Genomic DNA, 15,562 nt, shown 5'->3' with positions numbered 1-15,562 from the left:
GAAACCCTGGGGGGTCTGCTGTTGCCATAGATTATTTATTATTTGTATTATGATAGTACTCCAACCAAGATCAGAGCCCCATGGTGCTAGGTGCAGTAAGAAGTAGTGGTCCCTGCTCCAGAAGATTGAGATTTAAAGCTTTGACAGGACGCAGTAGTCCCACATTTGTGCAGTGATCCTTGAGAGTGGAGAAAGCATCGAGGGTGGGTGAGGGTACCTTTTTAAACTTAGGGTGGCTTTTTGGTTTTGTTGTTGTTTTTGGGTTGTTTTTTTTTCTAATTTCTGCCCTTAAAGGAACTATGATATTGGGGGTGGGCGAGGGGGGTGGACTAGGGTGACCAGATGGCAAGTGTGAAAAATCAGGACAGGGGGTGGGGGGGGTGATAGGTGCCTATTGTAAGAAAAAGCTCCAAATATCGGGACTGTCCCTATAAAATCGGGACATCTGGTCACCCTCAGGTGGACGCTTGCAGTTGTCCTGCTACCTGAGCTCACACTGTATGTGCTGGAGATAATCAAAGGTGCATTATTTCATATATTAATCAGCTGTGGCTTTATTTTCCAGGGCTAGAGTCCAACTGCTTTTTTTTTTTTTTTTTTTTTTTATACTGAGGGGAAAAAACAAATTTGAACCAACACAGAGGATCTCATTAATCACCACTGCCATTCAAATTCGGAGGGCGCTGCATCAGTGAACAGTCTGCAGATTCTAGGAGGGTGTGGGGAGAAAACAGACAACTGCCATCAGCCAACCCCGGAGCACCATGCCTTACAGCAAGACAATTTGCTTTTTAAAACTCAATTACATTCCCACCAGACACAGCCACCTCCCTTTGTCCCCCTCCCCCAAAAGAAGAAAGAATCCAAGCTTACATCTAACTAGTGACTCTTAAATGAGGATGGTGCCAAGGATGAGAAGAGACGGTCACGTGGTGGGAAAGAGGACAGCTTTGCAAGTGAAAGAGGAACTGCAGAATATTTGAAATATATCCTTAGGTATAGTCATGAGGAAACTAGCACTTTTCATTTGTTTTTGTTTTTTGGGTTTTGTTTTGAACTGTGAATTTAATTTTTAAAAGATTTTTATATTAGGGAGTTTGGTTTTCTTGGTTTTGAGCTTTTATTATTTTTTTTCACAAGAAATGCAGGAACATTGAGTGGGTTTGTTGGATTTTAAAGAAAGGAGAAAAAAACTATTTCGGCTGATTGAATGAACTGGAATGTAGACAACGAAGTTGATGCAAGCTGTATAATCTGCTATTAGAGGAAGCGATATCACACTGTGTTATATTATCATTATAATCTGGTGTAAAATACTTCTGCCTTTTGACTTCTGTAATGGTTTTATTTTTACTTCCACATATGTAAACAGTTTGTTGAAGGTTTCACTGTCCCAATTCAGAAATCTGTGCTGAGAAATGGAGTTGGCTGCCTTTTTATTTTTGTTGCTCATGATGATTGCAGTAAAGGAGTTGCTTTTCCCCCCCCCAAGTGTTGATGTTGGGTTGATGGTTATTTAATCTTTAACATAATTTTATTTCCCATAGCTGTTAACACATCGGGGAAGAATGGAAACTTCCTCATTAGGGAGTTCCGATTAGAACACACTGTAATCTGATGCCCCTTATATTTTTAATGATAGACTTGGTTGCTATTGGATCCATGCGTGTTTTCGGCTGTCGAGCCTGATGAAAAGTAACTGATATATTTCTTAAAGAAATCATCATCCTGGTTTTGTTGTGTTGCTTTTTGTTTTTAGGTTGCACACTTAAGTAAGGGTAAAATTCAGCCTCTTGCTGAGGGTCTACTCAAAGCCACCTGGTAGGCCACAGGCAGACTCTCTGCACAAGGTTGAATTTTTGCCCCCCACAGTCACATTTTACACACATGCTATCTGGTGATGCTATGTATTAAATGCAAATCATTGATTTCCTTTGGGTTTTTGATCCAATGAGGGAGAAGGATGAAACAAGAATCAAATCTCTCTCCTAGCATTGGATGGATGCCTTTTACTTATTTTGCTTAGTTACCATTGTCATTTGGTTGCCATGTTTACACCTACAAGTTCTTAAATACAGTGTGACTGGAAAGCACATCTTTGAATCAAGCAAACTTAATTTTAGGTTTTCAGTGCCTGCCATTTCCTTTGTAAATTAAAAATGAAGAAGAAAAAACCCACAACAAAAAACAAAATATTACTGTAATAGTAAACGTCTAATTTTTTGTACAAAATTAAAAAACTAAAAAAAAAGCAAGCCTCAAGAGCTTTGTATCTTCTTGAGTATAATAAAATTTGACAAATACATATCTATAAATAAATATATATAGTTGTGCAGAGGATAGGTTGCCAAAACCGTGCAAGTAGTATGCAGGAGGACTGTTGATTCAGGGAAAGACTGATGCTCGAGCTACAGGCACTAACTTGATCCCCCTTCCCATCCCGCTCACGCACAGAGAGGTTACGTCTGGGTCCTAAGAAAGGTGAAGTTGCTGGGAGATTGGTTATGTTTACCCTGGTGAGAGAGTCCTGTGAGGTCAAAGATGCTCAGCTGGGCAAGGGAGGCAAAGACAGATCCATCTGTGACCATTTGGATTCTGATGGGCGGGGAGTTTTTTCTTCTTGTAGATGTAAAGCATAGAGAGTGAAACCAGATACATAGTTTTACTGTATATTCTAACAACGGTGCTCTTTTCATACTTGTTCTACCGATAAGTGGAGACCCTTTTAACCAGGCTGTTACACAGAAGAGTTTTATACTGCTTTGGGTTCTGTACCTTGTGTGTTTTTGTATATGAAAGGATTTTTAAAAAAAAAAAATTTCTGCAGCAATTAGCAATGGAACCTTCTTTGTGGCCTATTAGAAGTGCATAAGGAAAGGTCCCAGGAGACTCGGGTATCAGAGTATTGTATTTACCAAAGGAGTCTCAGCAAAAGATTACTGCAGATAACTAGCCAAATGTTGCAAGGCTTTTCTGCTAAGTCTTTGCGATGTAGTCATTCTACAAATATTCCAAAGCCAGGGAGAGGTAAGGAGGGACAATGGCAAAAGGGGAAGGCTGTAGGAAATACCCTGGGGAGAGGAGACTGGCAATAAACTTAAATGATCTCCTATGCAGAGAGAGGCCCCTCCAACAAAAACCTAGATCTAAACACCCATGCTATAGGGATGTTAAAAATCTGGATCAGAATCCAGATTGGGCAAATGGCCTCTTTATAATTGGCCAAACAAAAAACACAGGGGTGTTCGAGAAGCAGATTGTGTTTTATATTCTAAGCAGAAACCATCCCACCCGATTAGACGGAATGGAGCTGGATGCTTGGAATCATTGTGGGTGATTATTCTTTTCCCTTGTTTCCAGGTTTGTCTTTTTGTGACTGCTTTGTTTGCAAGGCTGCTTGCTCCTGAGTAAGACACCTCACCTCCCCCAAGTTAGTAGTATGCGGTGTTTATACCAAGAGGCAAAATATCAGGACTATTAACAGGAGCAGTGTGGCTCTGACCACACTCACCACAATGAAGATTTACTCAGAGTATGTAGCAATAACAAGAATTTAATCCTGTACATTTCACTGCTTTTCTTCTGCTCCTCTCCTGCAAGCCTTTCCCTGGACAATGAGCAGAGAGAGGGATCCCAGGGCTGATTTAAGACATGAGAATGGCCTCCAGTGTCAGCAGCATCAGCCATAGACCAAATCAGGAAACTGTTTACTTTAAAATGATGCTGCTGATCAGTCCTAGCATCACATTTAATCAAGTTGCAGTGGAAGCATGCTGCAGGGGGTGGGCTCACCTGTGGGAGGCGCTCTTTTACAGAAATGTATTGGTGCAGGGCCGATGTATGGTAGCTATAGCTAGCTGATAACCTACTGGGACTTTTCAGGATGTCTCCCCTTACCCAGCCCTTCCAATCCCTCCCCCCACAACCCACCTGTTGCTTCCCATCTATGTTTGGGCTTCATTTGAAAAGATAGGGAATGTGAAGGAAGGACGCACTAGGCATTTTAGGAGCGTTCGAATGCAGAGGCGGGAAAGCAATAGTGTGTGTGACAAAATCAGTCTGAAGTCAAGCAGCATCAGGTCTCAGGATTAGGCATGCAACCGCCTCCCTGCCATTTGCTCCAGACGCCTGCACCATGACAGCCGGAGATCAGGCCCACAGAGGAGCAAGAGCTAGAAAAAACACCCCAGAGTTTCTAGTGTGTCCTTGTGGAGGAAGCTAGCAGGACAGTGGGTGCAGGCTTTCTGTTGATCAGGAGGAGGCGCGAACCTCTGTTGCCTCAGCTAGAGGGCTGTGATAAAGTGGGGGATAGTTTGATTCCCTCAGGGACTCAAGTTATCCCACGGAGCTCCGTCCCCAGGAAGCAGCCCTAGCACAGCCCATGGCACTACGCTGTGACCACTGAAGAAAACAAGTGCTAATTTTGGTGGGGCTCCCATGACTCAGGAGCCCCCTGTGGCTGTAGGTTTGGCTGCTGTGTGTTGGAGTAATAGCTGTACCGAGTCAATAGGTTCCTACAGCTACCCATGGTGGGCCAGGCTGTGCTCAGTGCGGGATCCTAGGAGGGGTGCGGACATATGGGGCTCCAAGCTAAGCCACCTTTCTGCTCTCCTGATTCTGGAGCTGGCCAAGTACCAGTTCACCCCTCTGCATAACTTGGGGAGGCCCAAAGACTAGTGGCTGGACTGGTGGCCCACAGATCAGTTTGCCAGCTGTAGATTCCTGGAGTTTGGTGTGCTCTGGCCACCCCTCGCTATGGTCTCAGGAATGCCCCCTACATAGGGTAGAGTGAATAGTGCAGAGCAAGCACCACCCTTCTTTACCACCCAGGGATTCCTCCTACATCTCTCAGAGCAGCACTGTCTCTAAAACATCATGAAAAGGACTGGTTTTGGGGACCAGGAACTGGCCCAGGATAGGGAGACACACAGAGGAAGCAGTGGTTTGCAAGTATGGTTCCACCACTCCAGTAAGCTCTTACCAATACTGATGAGAATTCGTGACACATGGCCTGCTACACACAAGGCTTGTGATATGCAAAGCACTTTTTCACCTGGGTTCAACTCCCAGAGCATTAGGATAGAGGGTCTCCCACTTTCGTTACTTACCTGCAGCTTACTGTGCGGTTTAGGCTTGATTACCAACAGGGATGGGGGCATTATAAGTTCCTAGATAGCGGAGGCAAAGCTTCTGGGGCCAAGGGCCATATTAATGAGGTTGATTTTATTGCTTCCTGCTGTGACACTCCTCATGGCCTCACTCTTTCTTTGAAAACCGTAATGTGCTACTAGCTTCAGCCCATGCTTTTGTGCTGTTGGGGTTGGGGGTCTCTGTCTCTCTCTCCCCTCCCCCCTCCCCCCCATACTTTCAAAGGTGTTTATAGAGGTATAGTTTCTAGCAAAGTCTCTTCACTGTTCTGCTCCTAAAAAACTGATGTTTCCTTACCTTTCACAGAAAGGTTTTCCTCTGATTATCAGTACAGTAACTAGTCTAGTGCATTAAGGGACAGTATTATAAACTATTTTTTTTCCCCTGTCTTAAATTTACATTGGGGTAGAATGTTCAGAAACACGATGGCAGGATGAGTCATGAGGGGGAAAGAGCATATGCTGCAAAACCTGCCAATCCAGTTGAGGATATAATTGTTCAGCAAAACAAAAACATAACTAGACTAAGATTACTGGTAATTAGTAGCTAATGTGTTTGTAACTATCATGTGCCTTAAAATTTTCATGGTAGGAAAATAAAGAAAAAAAAATCACCAATGTGTTTTCTGTAATACTACTCAACATTATCGCTGTAGTTTAGACTGGTGGGTTTTTGCATTGTATTTACACTGTACTATAAACTGGAACACTTAGAATGGTTTTATTTTAAGAGTAAGATGGGGGAGGGCAATAAAAGATAATTATGCTTTCATAGAACAAATGTTACCATAACAGAATGTATTATTATAGGAATTTTCCATAACACCGATAAGTAGAATGCTTGTTAGAAACCAGGTATGTAGGATAACAGTTTGGTGTGTTTTCAATAAACCATGCCTGGAAAGAACATGTGTGCCATTGGTTATTTGTTACATCAGATGTTCTAAATATTCTCTGCCACATAACATCATTCAGCCAGGACACAGGGTAGTGGGACCCTAGCACAGGCCAGCAGTGTGCTGCGAAAAAACCTCTAGTAATGAAAGTGATTGGTGTATGCTTTAACGTACTGCAGCTGGAAACAGTAATTCTATGGCTTATGTCAGCATTATAGCAGAAAGCCATATAATGACTTTGGAGTGTAGATCATGGCTTTACTAAGACACAAGGGTGTTTCTGTGGAGGGAGGGAGACATCTGCATGGGTCTGTTCAAAGGACTCCACATTTGGATTGACAAGCATATCTTACTGATGGCTTTACCATTTGTGAGGTCAATGCCCTTTCCCCACGCTTGCTGATGAAATATTTTAGTACACCACGTCACATGGCTGTAAAGTGTGTGTGTGGGGGGGGGGGTAAAAAAAATCAGAGATGCTAGGAATTGACTGGAGCTAGATGCATGCTTTGGGTGAGGTGTGAGACTTCTCTTGTGCTTTTCTTTTTTTACATGCTTTTGGGGTATATTAGATAATTTAGTTTTCCTGCTGTGTGGAAAGAAGATCCACCCAGAAGCTGAGGAGACAACTTTCCAGTACATGACATGGCCCCTTGCTGACAGATCTGTTGTGTTAATTTTGATGGAATAGCTGGGCCCAGGCAATCAACAGTGTTAACGTGATCCTATCACTGTACAACACTAAAGAGTTAAACATAGTTCAAGGTTCTGAGTACAGAGACCTCAACCTGCTTAGTCTCATGACAACCGTCCCCATTAAACATTTTATAACCTTGTGTTGAAGGTGCAGTAAAAGAGAGAAAATCAGTCAAAGCATTTCAAATGTCAAGTATTAAGTAAGGCTTTCATTTTACAATATTGCTCATTCCCTTTTCCTTCAGCAGTAGAAAGTTTTTATAGGGAACGCCCCAGCCTGCCCCATTTGACAGTCTTTTAGAATTGGATAACTGTTCTTTTCTGGGGGAAAGAGAAGTTAGTTCAGCTGGTCTGGAGCTGATGATAAAGACCAGTCCCATTCTCTTGAAGATCAAACAAGGCAAATGGACACACAACATGACGGCAAAGAACCACCAATGTAGAAAATGCAGTTTCTGTCTCTGGTCCCTACTCCTGTAGCAACTCAGGACAGCACACGATCTTATCAGTCAACCCCAAGACCTGGCAAACCAGTATGAGCATTGGGAGGTATAGGGCATTGCTTTTAGCTGCCTATCTGCTCATGAGCTTATAGCAGAGTTGTAAAAAATGCCATCTTGTCTGGCTAAGCCAGACCCTTACTAGACAGAAGGCAATTTGAGAAAGATAGAAAAGAGAAGAAATAAAGTGGAGAAAGGTCAAGGACACATGAGGGAGGGGTGACAGCAGGAACCCAAGTCTCCCATTTCAGGTGCTATTCAGAACTTAACCAAAGTGGTAGAAGTGATGATGTTATTGGTTCCCTCTCTCTGGCCTGGATTGGTCAGGACACCTTTCAGGTTCAGGACAATGAAGGCCTAACAGTGTGGTACTGGATCTTGGCATCCCAAGAGATGGTGGGAGTAGCAGCCATAATGATAAAGTTCTCTCCTTCCAGTCTACCAATTTCCACCATTTTGATTTTCCCTAAAGACTTTTTTTTTAAAGGATCCCCTAAAGGAGGTGGTGAGTGGCACAGGCCATCTCCTCTGTATTTGGTCTACCAATTAGATTAGTTAATTTCTGATTCCATTCTTCTTTTGTTTATTAGTCATGACCTTAACACAGTCCTTGGGTGGTATTAGCAGATCTTTTTGTTTGACCTAATCCAGTCTTTCACTTCTGTCAACTTTTATATAACAACTGAATGTAGCAGGCTGAGTTGGATATTTGTGACCTTGGACAACGTAGAGAACAAACCTCTGCACAACAGATCTTCTCTGAGCTACACCCTTGAGGACGGATTCTCCCTGGCAGGTTTATCAATGTTGATCAGATCAGAGAGATTGATGTCGCAAACAGTGTCACACTTCCTGACCCCCACTCATCAAGCATGGGAAAGGCCCAGCAAAAATCTGTAGCAGTAATAGTACCCTGCAGTGAGGTGGTGAGCAAGAGGAGGCAAGGTTCTCCCGGAAGTTAAACAGTGAATCATATTACCAGTCAAACGTCATTATACCATTAATAAGTTATCACTTTTGAGGTTCCAAAGATGCTTGTTAGCAGTACTGGGGAGTTTATCTTCAACTTCCCTTCCCTCCTTTAAATCTCAGATGATTTTGCACAACATGCATTCCAGACATCTGCTGCTCTTATACACACAAAGGAAACGTCTCATTTTACAAGCGATGTGGCTATTGCCCTCAGAATCTGGCTCCTAGTAGGTATTGCCAACATGCGGCTGCAGGAAAGAATCTGACTTCTGTTTTCGTTATGGCTGCACTAAAGTGGCAATGAATAGTAGATGCTGTAGGTAAGATACTGAGCTAAAACAAATCTGTGGTTTCTACAGTTGACCTTTTACAGCTGTCAGAGTAATTTCATTTTCAGCTCATCATCTTCTGGCCAAACTGGAGAACGGAGTCCCTGAGGTGAAAGGTTAATGTGGGAACAATTGACATGAAATATCACAGCCCTGATCTGTTTCTGATTTCAACAAAATCTCCAGTGAGCTTCCTGTCACCACAGTGGGTGTTCACCAGGATTTTTTTGCTTCCTCCTTGTGACGAAGTGGGACTGTTCTTAATGTTTCCTCTGAATAGTGTGGGGGTGCCTCAGTTTCCCCTAGGCAGTTCTTAAGTATCTAGGGGGTGGAGTAAGGGTGTATGATCATTGCAGAGCCCTAGAGGGCAGGTGTGTGCAGGAGTCTGGACACAGAGAATGGCCAACACCCTGTTTCCTGGCAACTGATGGCCTGGGCCCTTCCCCCCCTGCAAGGTGAGAGCTGAAGGGTTGGAGAACAAAGGAATCAGGTGACCACCTGGCCCGGGGAAAGGAACAAAGCCCAGAGGAGGAGGGGCTGGAGGGGGTTTTCAGTTTGGGGCTGGCTGGGACATGGAGTGAAGTGCAGACGTGGTTGTCTGGCTCACTGCCCCCCAAAATGGACCCAGCTGAGGGGTCCCGTTCTCTGCACCTGCAAGCTCTGTTTTAGACCATGTTCCTGTCGTCTAATAAACCTTCTGTTTTACTGGCTGGCTGAGAGTCACGTCTGACTGCGAAGTTGGGGTGCAGGACCCTCTGGCTTCCCCAGGAGCCCCGCCTGAGCGGACTCGCTGTGGGAAGCGCACGGAGGGGCAGAGGATGCTGAATGCTCCGAGGTCAGACCCAGGAAGGTGGAAGCTGTGTGAGCTGCGTGTCCTGAAGACAGGCTGCTCACAGAAAGGCGACTGCCCCAGAGTCCTGACTGGCTTCATGGGGAGCAGTTCCAGAGCATCGCCCAGGGACTCCGTGACAACTGGTGGCAGCGGTGGGATGTACTGCACCCCGTGGATGGTGCTTCCTGCAGTAAGTGACTGGGGAGCAGTAACACGAAGGGGGATTGCCAAGGACCAGGCCTGCTGAAGGCTCAGAGAGGAGTGGTTTCGGGGGGCGGTTAACCCCTGGGAGTGTGTGACCAGCGAGAAGGACTGTGCAGTAACAGGGTTCCCCTGGGGATTGCAGCGAGCAGTCCAAGGGGCGGAGGAGTCTGCAGCTCGACCCTGGCAAAGAGGTGGTGACCTCGAGAAGGGCTGGCACACTAGGGGTTCTCCCTGGAAACCGTGGGGAGCTGAGAACACACAGGCCTGTGAGTCCACAACAACTTGGGAGGAGCGGAGTGATGGCCTGTCACCGTCTCCTTAAGAAGGACATTGTAATCCTGTGCAGAAAGAGAGGGTTGAGCGTTGGAAAGTTCACCAAAGCAGAGTTAATTGTGCAGCTGGAGGAGGATGACCGCTCTAAGGAACAGATTCCTGACCCCAACTGGGGCTATAGCAGGATCTGGGAGCAGCTGAAGCGGGAGCCAGGCATCGCCAAGACTCCTGTCCCCGACCAGACGAGGGTCTTCACGATCGGGTTCCCCATCGGGGGATCGAGACGGACGGGATTGGAGCTGAGTCTGAGAGAGCAAGAGGACTGTGAGAGACAGCGAGAGCCCGAGAAAGAGCTGCAGAAGCAGCAGCAGGATGAACTGGCGGTGGGGGAGCGGAGAGGCCTAGGGGACCTCCCCGGGGTGAGTGGGGATAGACCCCGGGGTGCCAGTTCCGCAGGGAACCTCGAGACTAAATTGCTGCCCCTCGTTAAGGAGGGGGGGGGGGTGTGGATGCCCACCTCACTGCCTTTGAGCAGGCTGGCGATTTGAACCAAGGGGACCCTGCGGAAAAGCCCCGGTGTCTAGCTCCCTTGCTGGGTCCCAAGGCCATAGACTCCGTCAGCCAGATGGGTGGGGATGTGGACAGGCTCCCACTCCTGACCCCAACCTATATGTCTGTGTGGAGTTTCCTGGGGCCAGGCCCCCCGGACCTCCAGTGGGAGCAGAAGGTGATGGTCAATGGGGAGACATTCTTGGGGTGGCCAAAGGGCATGGGCTGCATAAACCTTCCCACATGCGGCCTGCGAGTGCTATTGACCACCCCTGACCTAAGGGAGGGCGTGAAACTGGAAGGGCCTGGTGTAACTCCTACCAAGGAATGGGAGAGATGCTGGGGCATCCATGGGAACGTTGGTGGCTTCGAACTTCCCCAGGTCACCGGCTAAAGTGACCCCGCTCAGTTCGATCTCGAAGGGGGGAGAGATGTGACGAAGTGGGACTGTTCTTAATGTTTCCTCTGAATAGTGTGGGGGTGCCTCAGTTTCCCCTAGGCAGTTCTTAAGTATCTAGGGGGTGGAGTAAGGGTGTATGATCATTGCAGAGCCCTAGAGGGCAGGTGTGTGCAGGAGTCTGGACACAGAGAATGGCCAACACCCTGTTTCCTGGCAACTGATGGCCTGGGCCCTTCCCCCCCTGCAAGGTGAGAGCTGAAGGGTTGGAGAACAAAGGAATCAGGTGACCACCTGGCCCGGGAAAGGAACAAAGCCCAGAGGAGGAGGGGCTGGAGGGGGTTTTCAGTTTGGGGCTGGCTGGGACATGGAGTGAAGTGCAGACGTGGTTGTCTGGCTCACTGCCCCCCAAAATGGACCCAGCTGAGGGGTCCCATTCTCTGCACCTGCAAGCTGTGTTTTAGACCATGTTCCTGTCGTCTAATAAACCTTCTGTTTTACTGGCTGGCTGAGAGTCACGTCTGACTGCGAAGTTGGGGTGCAGGACCCTCTGGCTTCCCCAGGAGCCCCGCCTGAGCGGACTCGCTGTGGGAAGCGCACGGAGGGGCAGAGGATGCTGAATGCTCCGAGGTCAGACCCAGGAAGGTGGAAGCTGTGTGAGCTGCGTGTCCTGAAGACAGGCTGCTCACAGAAAGGCGACTGCCCCAGAGTCCTGACTGGCTTCATGGGGAGCAGTTCCAGAGCATCGCCCAGGGACTCCGTGACACTCCTGTAACAGCTTTATTTGTAACTAATGCACAGCATCAGCAGTGCCAGGCTGTGGTACAAGCTGACAATAAGTAAATGAAAAATTAAAGGGATGTTAGCAAATTTGGTTGATCCCTCCCCTCCCCCAATCTTTCAACTGTCATCTTACCTGTTTAAAAAGCCAGTTTTTGTGTGTGTTAGCCCTCAGCCATAATGGGGAGTGGGGTGGGAGGGTGAGGAGATACTGTTGTAGGAACTGAACCCGGTCTGTCTCGTAGCATGGCTCGCTACCACTGGGCCCTGCCAATATTTTTCATTTGGCTAATTTATCTCACTTAGGATTGCTTAGAATTGATTATTTGCAAGGTGAGTTGGGAGAACTGGCTGGCGGAATTTATTTAATAGGTAATTTCCATCAGTGGCACTTTACAAGCTGACAGTCTTTGGTCAAACACTCAAGCTCTAATTTGCTGTTCCATGAGAACAGGATTGTGACTATTTGGGTTGTCTTTGACACCCATTGTAATAGGATGATACTGCATTGACACTCACTCGATGCTGGGATCTTTAGGATCCTGAATAGCCTCCTTTTGTACAGGGATAAATGGCTAGCCTACAACCTTCACTGCTTCCTAAGTGTGCTTTTACTCTGAAAAGCAGCTCTGTTTGCCAGTCATTCAAACTCAGCTAGGTTCTTTCCTTTCCATCCTTGGTCACCAGTAACAAATAGTGTTACATGGGTTTGGCTGAGGGCAAAATTTGTCCTTGCATTTGGAACTTGGTTAACAATCTGATGATGCATGAACCGGAATAGAACTCAGCTCTTCCACAGCCATGCTGGCCCTGTAGTTCTAGTAGGAGGAAAACCCTTAATTCTGACCTTAAAAAAAGTGGCTATGGCTCTGACTGCTTACAGAGCTCACATTGCCATGCCACAGGAGGGAATCCACTCTGTGTAATATCTACACCAACCTAATGGCTTCTCTGTACTTCGTCCTGCTTTCTTGATGATATTCTCCTTGCATAATAACTTATTTCACATCCACACATTTAAAGGTCTGTAGGCTAAAAAATGAGAACACTCTTCCCTGATTGGTTTGCAAAGTACAGCAGAGGACTGCATCCACACGCAGCACCTAAACCTTCATTCATATGCAAATGATCTCCCGGCGCTTGGTTTGCTTCAGAATTCTTACATGCAACAATGTCACAATACAGAGCTTCTGAGCAGACCAGGCATCCGGCCTCTGACATGTGTTGGACTTCATCTGTATCAATAAGTCACAGCAACCAGCTGTGGTGAGAGGAAGACTTATGTGCAATCAAAGGCATACAGGCTAAAAATGGAAGAGGCCTGCCAAAGTTATGACCTTTAAAACGGTGGGCACTGGACACTCACCCCCGGCTGTAGATGGGCTTGTAAATCATGTCCTGCAAACTGCTTAAAATCGCCAGAAGGGCTTTGGTACCATGCCAGTGAGTTACACACATGATCACTAATGGTATCTACAGCTAGGCACTTGTATGTCATTTACATTTCTATTTCGGGTTAGAGAAGCTGCCCCTAGAGGCTCAGAAAGGAACGATGCGCACAGTGCAATATTGCACTATTAGCTATGGTCACTACATGACATTTTCACCTCCTGAGGCATCAGTTATTGGCCAGTCCTGGAGTGGATGGACCAGGGATCTGATCCAGCAGAGTTTAAGACTGAGAGAGACAGACGATCAGCGATTTTCCTCATTGAGGTAAATTATCGTGGCTTTGCCTCATTGTGCCTATTTGGAAAGTATGCATCCACGAGCTGGCTGGGTGTCAGAAACCATGATGGGGCATGGTCATTCCTAGTGATCAGAACCATGGCAGTAAGACCTAGTGCTGAGTCAAGGTTCAGAGCCGGTTTGGAGTGAGGCCAGAGTTAGAGCAAGGCTGGAGCAGGCCAAGGCTCGGGGAGTCTGTTGTCACTGTGAGGCAGGAGAGCGTTCCAATCCATAGAGTGATGTTGAACAGACTGAGCTGCTATTCCTCCTTTGAGGCTTACATACACCTGCCCTGAGAGTCACCAGACCAGTTTCTGGCTTGTGGATTGGCTGGGGCTTAGCACACGAGTGACTCCTCACTTTACACTGGGTTCCTCTAGTTAACTCTGTCCATTTTCAATCTGATCTTACAACTGTGGTTAACTTGCTCTCCTTTCCGGTTGTATTGTTTGAAGTCTTTGCCAAGCTCGTTTTCACTGACTTAGAGATGTGATTCTCTCCAGCTCCTGAGCCAGAATAAATGACGCTTCAGGGAGGTGAACTGCAAAAGCAGCTGGCTAAATAACATGCCTGTGAGAATCCAAAGTGGAAGGGGAGAGGGAGTACATATTTACTGGTTTTAGAATACAGGGTCTATTTCTGTAGCTGCTCCCTGGCTTGAAACCTACAGCGGAAGTGCTGGGCAGAGTTCCTGTGGAATAAAATGGAGTCACACACTCAGTAACTGCATAAGTCATTTTTTCCCCTTCATTTTTACTTATAAATTTTGAATTTTACACAGTTGTGCAACAGCAATGGGACACGTTGAGAAGTGCCCTGCCAGTGGATTACTGCACCATTTGGGTGAATAAAGTCACTTTGGGTTTGGTCTTGTACCTTAATAATAATCCTTAGTATTTACCGTAATGTGAACACAACCCAGGGTGTACAGTAATCGCCCAGAAAGGCACAGCCTGTTGTGTCCTATTATAAATCATCAGCCAGCATCTTGCATTTATGCAGCTCTTGGCCTGCAGTAAGAAGCGTATCCCGTCCCCAAAGAGCTTGCATTGGTTATGGTCAATGCAAAGGGTTGGAAAACAGCATTTTATCAAGGTCCTGGCAGTTTGTGTGTTTGGTAGTTCATTATAAAGAAGCTTAATGCTACTTGTCTGGTAAAAGAACCCTGGAAATGTATATTTTCACCCATTTATTTTGCGTAGCCTTCCTGGCCCCTTCCCCACAATCACATTAATTATCTTGTCTGCCTTGCCCACTGTCAAACTGTGTTTTGTTTTGTTTTCCCCAGCACAGTGCACCATGGATTTTTACTGGTAGCTACTGAAGAATGCGTGTGACGTAACCACAGGATTCTTCACAGTGGTGCATTACCAGTTATTAAGCGAAATCAGAGCTGCTGAAATATTCCTTCCCTGCAAACTGTGTCTTTCTCGCTCTTAGAAGCAATTAGTCTGTTTTGGCTTAAGGACACAGAAAATCACAGCGACTGCTGAGAGTTTGTTTCACTCTTGGCTGGTAGGGTTTGAACTCAAAGTAAAAAGATTGATTTTTGCTGTTTGGCAAGAAGCAGATCACCTTAAGGGAATGTATATCATCTTGGATGCAGATAGCCATCTGAAAAGAGAAAAAACCAGGCCTCTGCATCTAAATCTTTGGCAGGCTACCCTACTTATGCACATGCTCGCTAGACCTTGGTTTCCCTCTTCTCTTAAACCCATCTTGTTCATCATAACTTGCTTTAACTACAGCCCCAAAAGTACAGAAAGCTAAACTTGAAGCACGGTCAGAGTTAACCTGTGCAGTTGCATTTACACCACTTGAAACAAAAGTTGGATACCAGTGACTCCCTTTATCCCAAAAACACGGCCTTTTCCATGGCATCCTTCACTTTCATGTACTCCACGTGTGAGGGATAGTTGGTACATTCAAAACTGTTGTTATTGCGGATGTACTTAATGAAGTCTGGAGCCCCAGGGCAAACGACGTTGTCAGCCAGGATAACAGAGCCCTTCCTCAGCAAGCCATGTTCCTAGAAAGAAGAGAGACTTGCACTTGGTGAATCTGTTCACTTTAGAAGGAGTTAACGTTTACTAAGTGCTAGTGCAATGCACTTTCGTATTAGTGACATTTCCTGCAAAAATGAATCCTGTACTAACATGGGTTTGATCAGGGAAAAATAGCTGTGACACTCTCTACAGGTTCTGCAAGCAACAGCTGAAAAGCTGGATCTTTCTGCTAACGTCATCAGCAGCAAAAGAG

At 46.1% G+C, this 15,562-nt stretch overlaps 2 protein-coding genes across 27 annotated transcripts in view; one reads left to right on the top strand and one right to left on the bottom strand.

Annotated features, from left to right (window-relative positions):
- Positions 1-6,054, top strand: part of ARVCF (ARVCF delta catenin family member) — a 446,960-nt gene extending 440,906 nt beyond the window's left edge. For all 18 annotated transcript variants that reach the window (XM_048822053.2, XM_048822054.2, XM_048822067.2 and 15 more), the window contains one exon: positions 566-6,054. Coding sequence is in view for 1 of the 18 variants with exons in the window: in XM_048822060.2 (XP_048678017.2) it covers positions 566-571 (6 nt within the window). In the remaining 17 variants the exon portion in view is untranslated. The remainder of the gene's footprint in view (positions 1-565) is intronic.
- Positions 6,055-14,024: 7,970 nt separating this feature from the next.
- Positions 14,025-15,562, bottom strand: part of COMT (catechol-O-methyltransferase) — a 31,644-nt gene continuing 30,106 nt past the window's right edge. For all 9 annotated transcript variants that reach the window (XM_048822103.2, XM_048822104.2, XM_048822106.2 and 6 more), the window contains exon 5: positions 14,025-15,332. In XM_048822103.2, the coding sequence (XP_048678060.1) occupies positions 15,153-15,332 (180 nt within the window). In that variant the 3' untranslated portion in view covers positions 14,025-15,152. The remainder of the gene's footprint in view (positions 15,333-15,562) is intronic.

The sequence above is a fragment of the Caretta caretta genome, chromosome 15 (assembly GCF_965140235.1).
Source record: "Caretta caretta isolate rCarCar2 chromosome 15, rCarCar1.hap1, whole genome shotgun sequence".
In the NCBI taxonomy this organism is placed as follows: Eukaryota; Metazoa; Chordata; order Testudines; family Cheloniidae; genus Caretta; species Caretta caretta.
The sequence above is the reverse complement of the archived record's forward strand: the minus strand, read 5'-3'. Positions and strand labels throughout refer to the sequence as shown.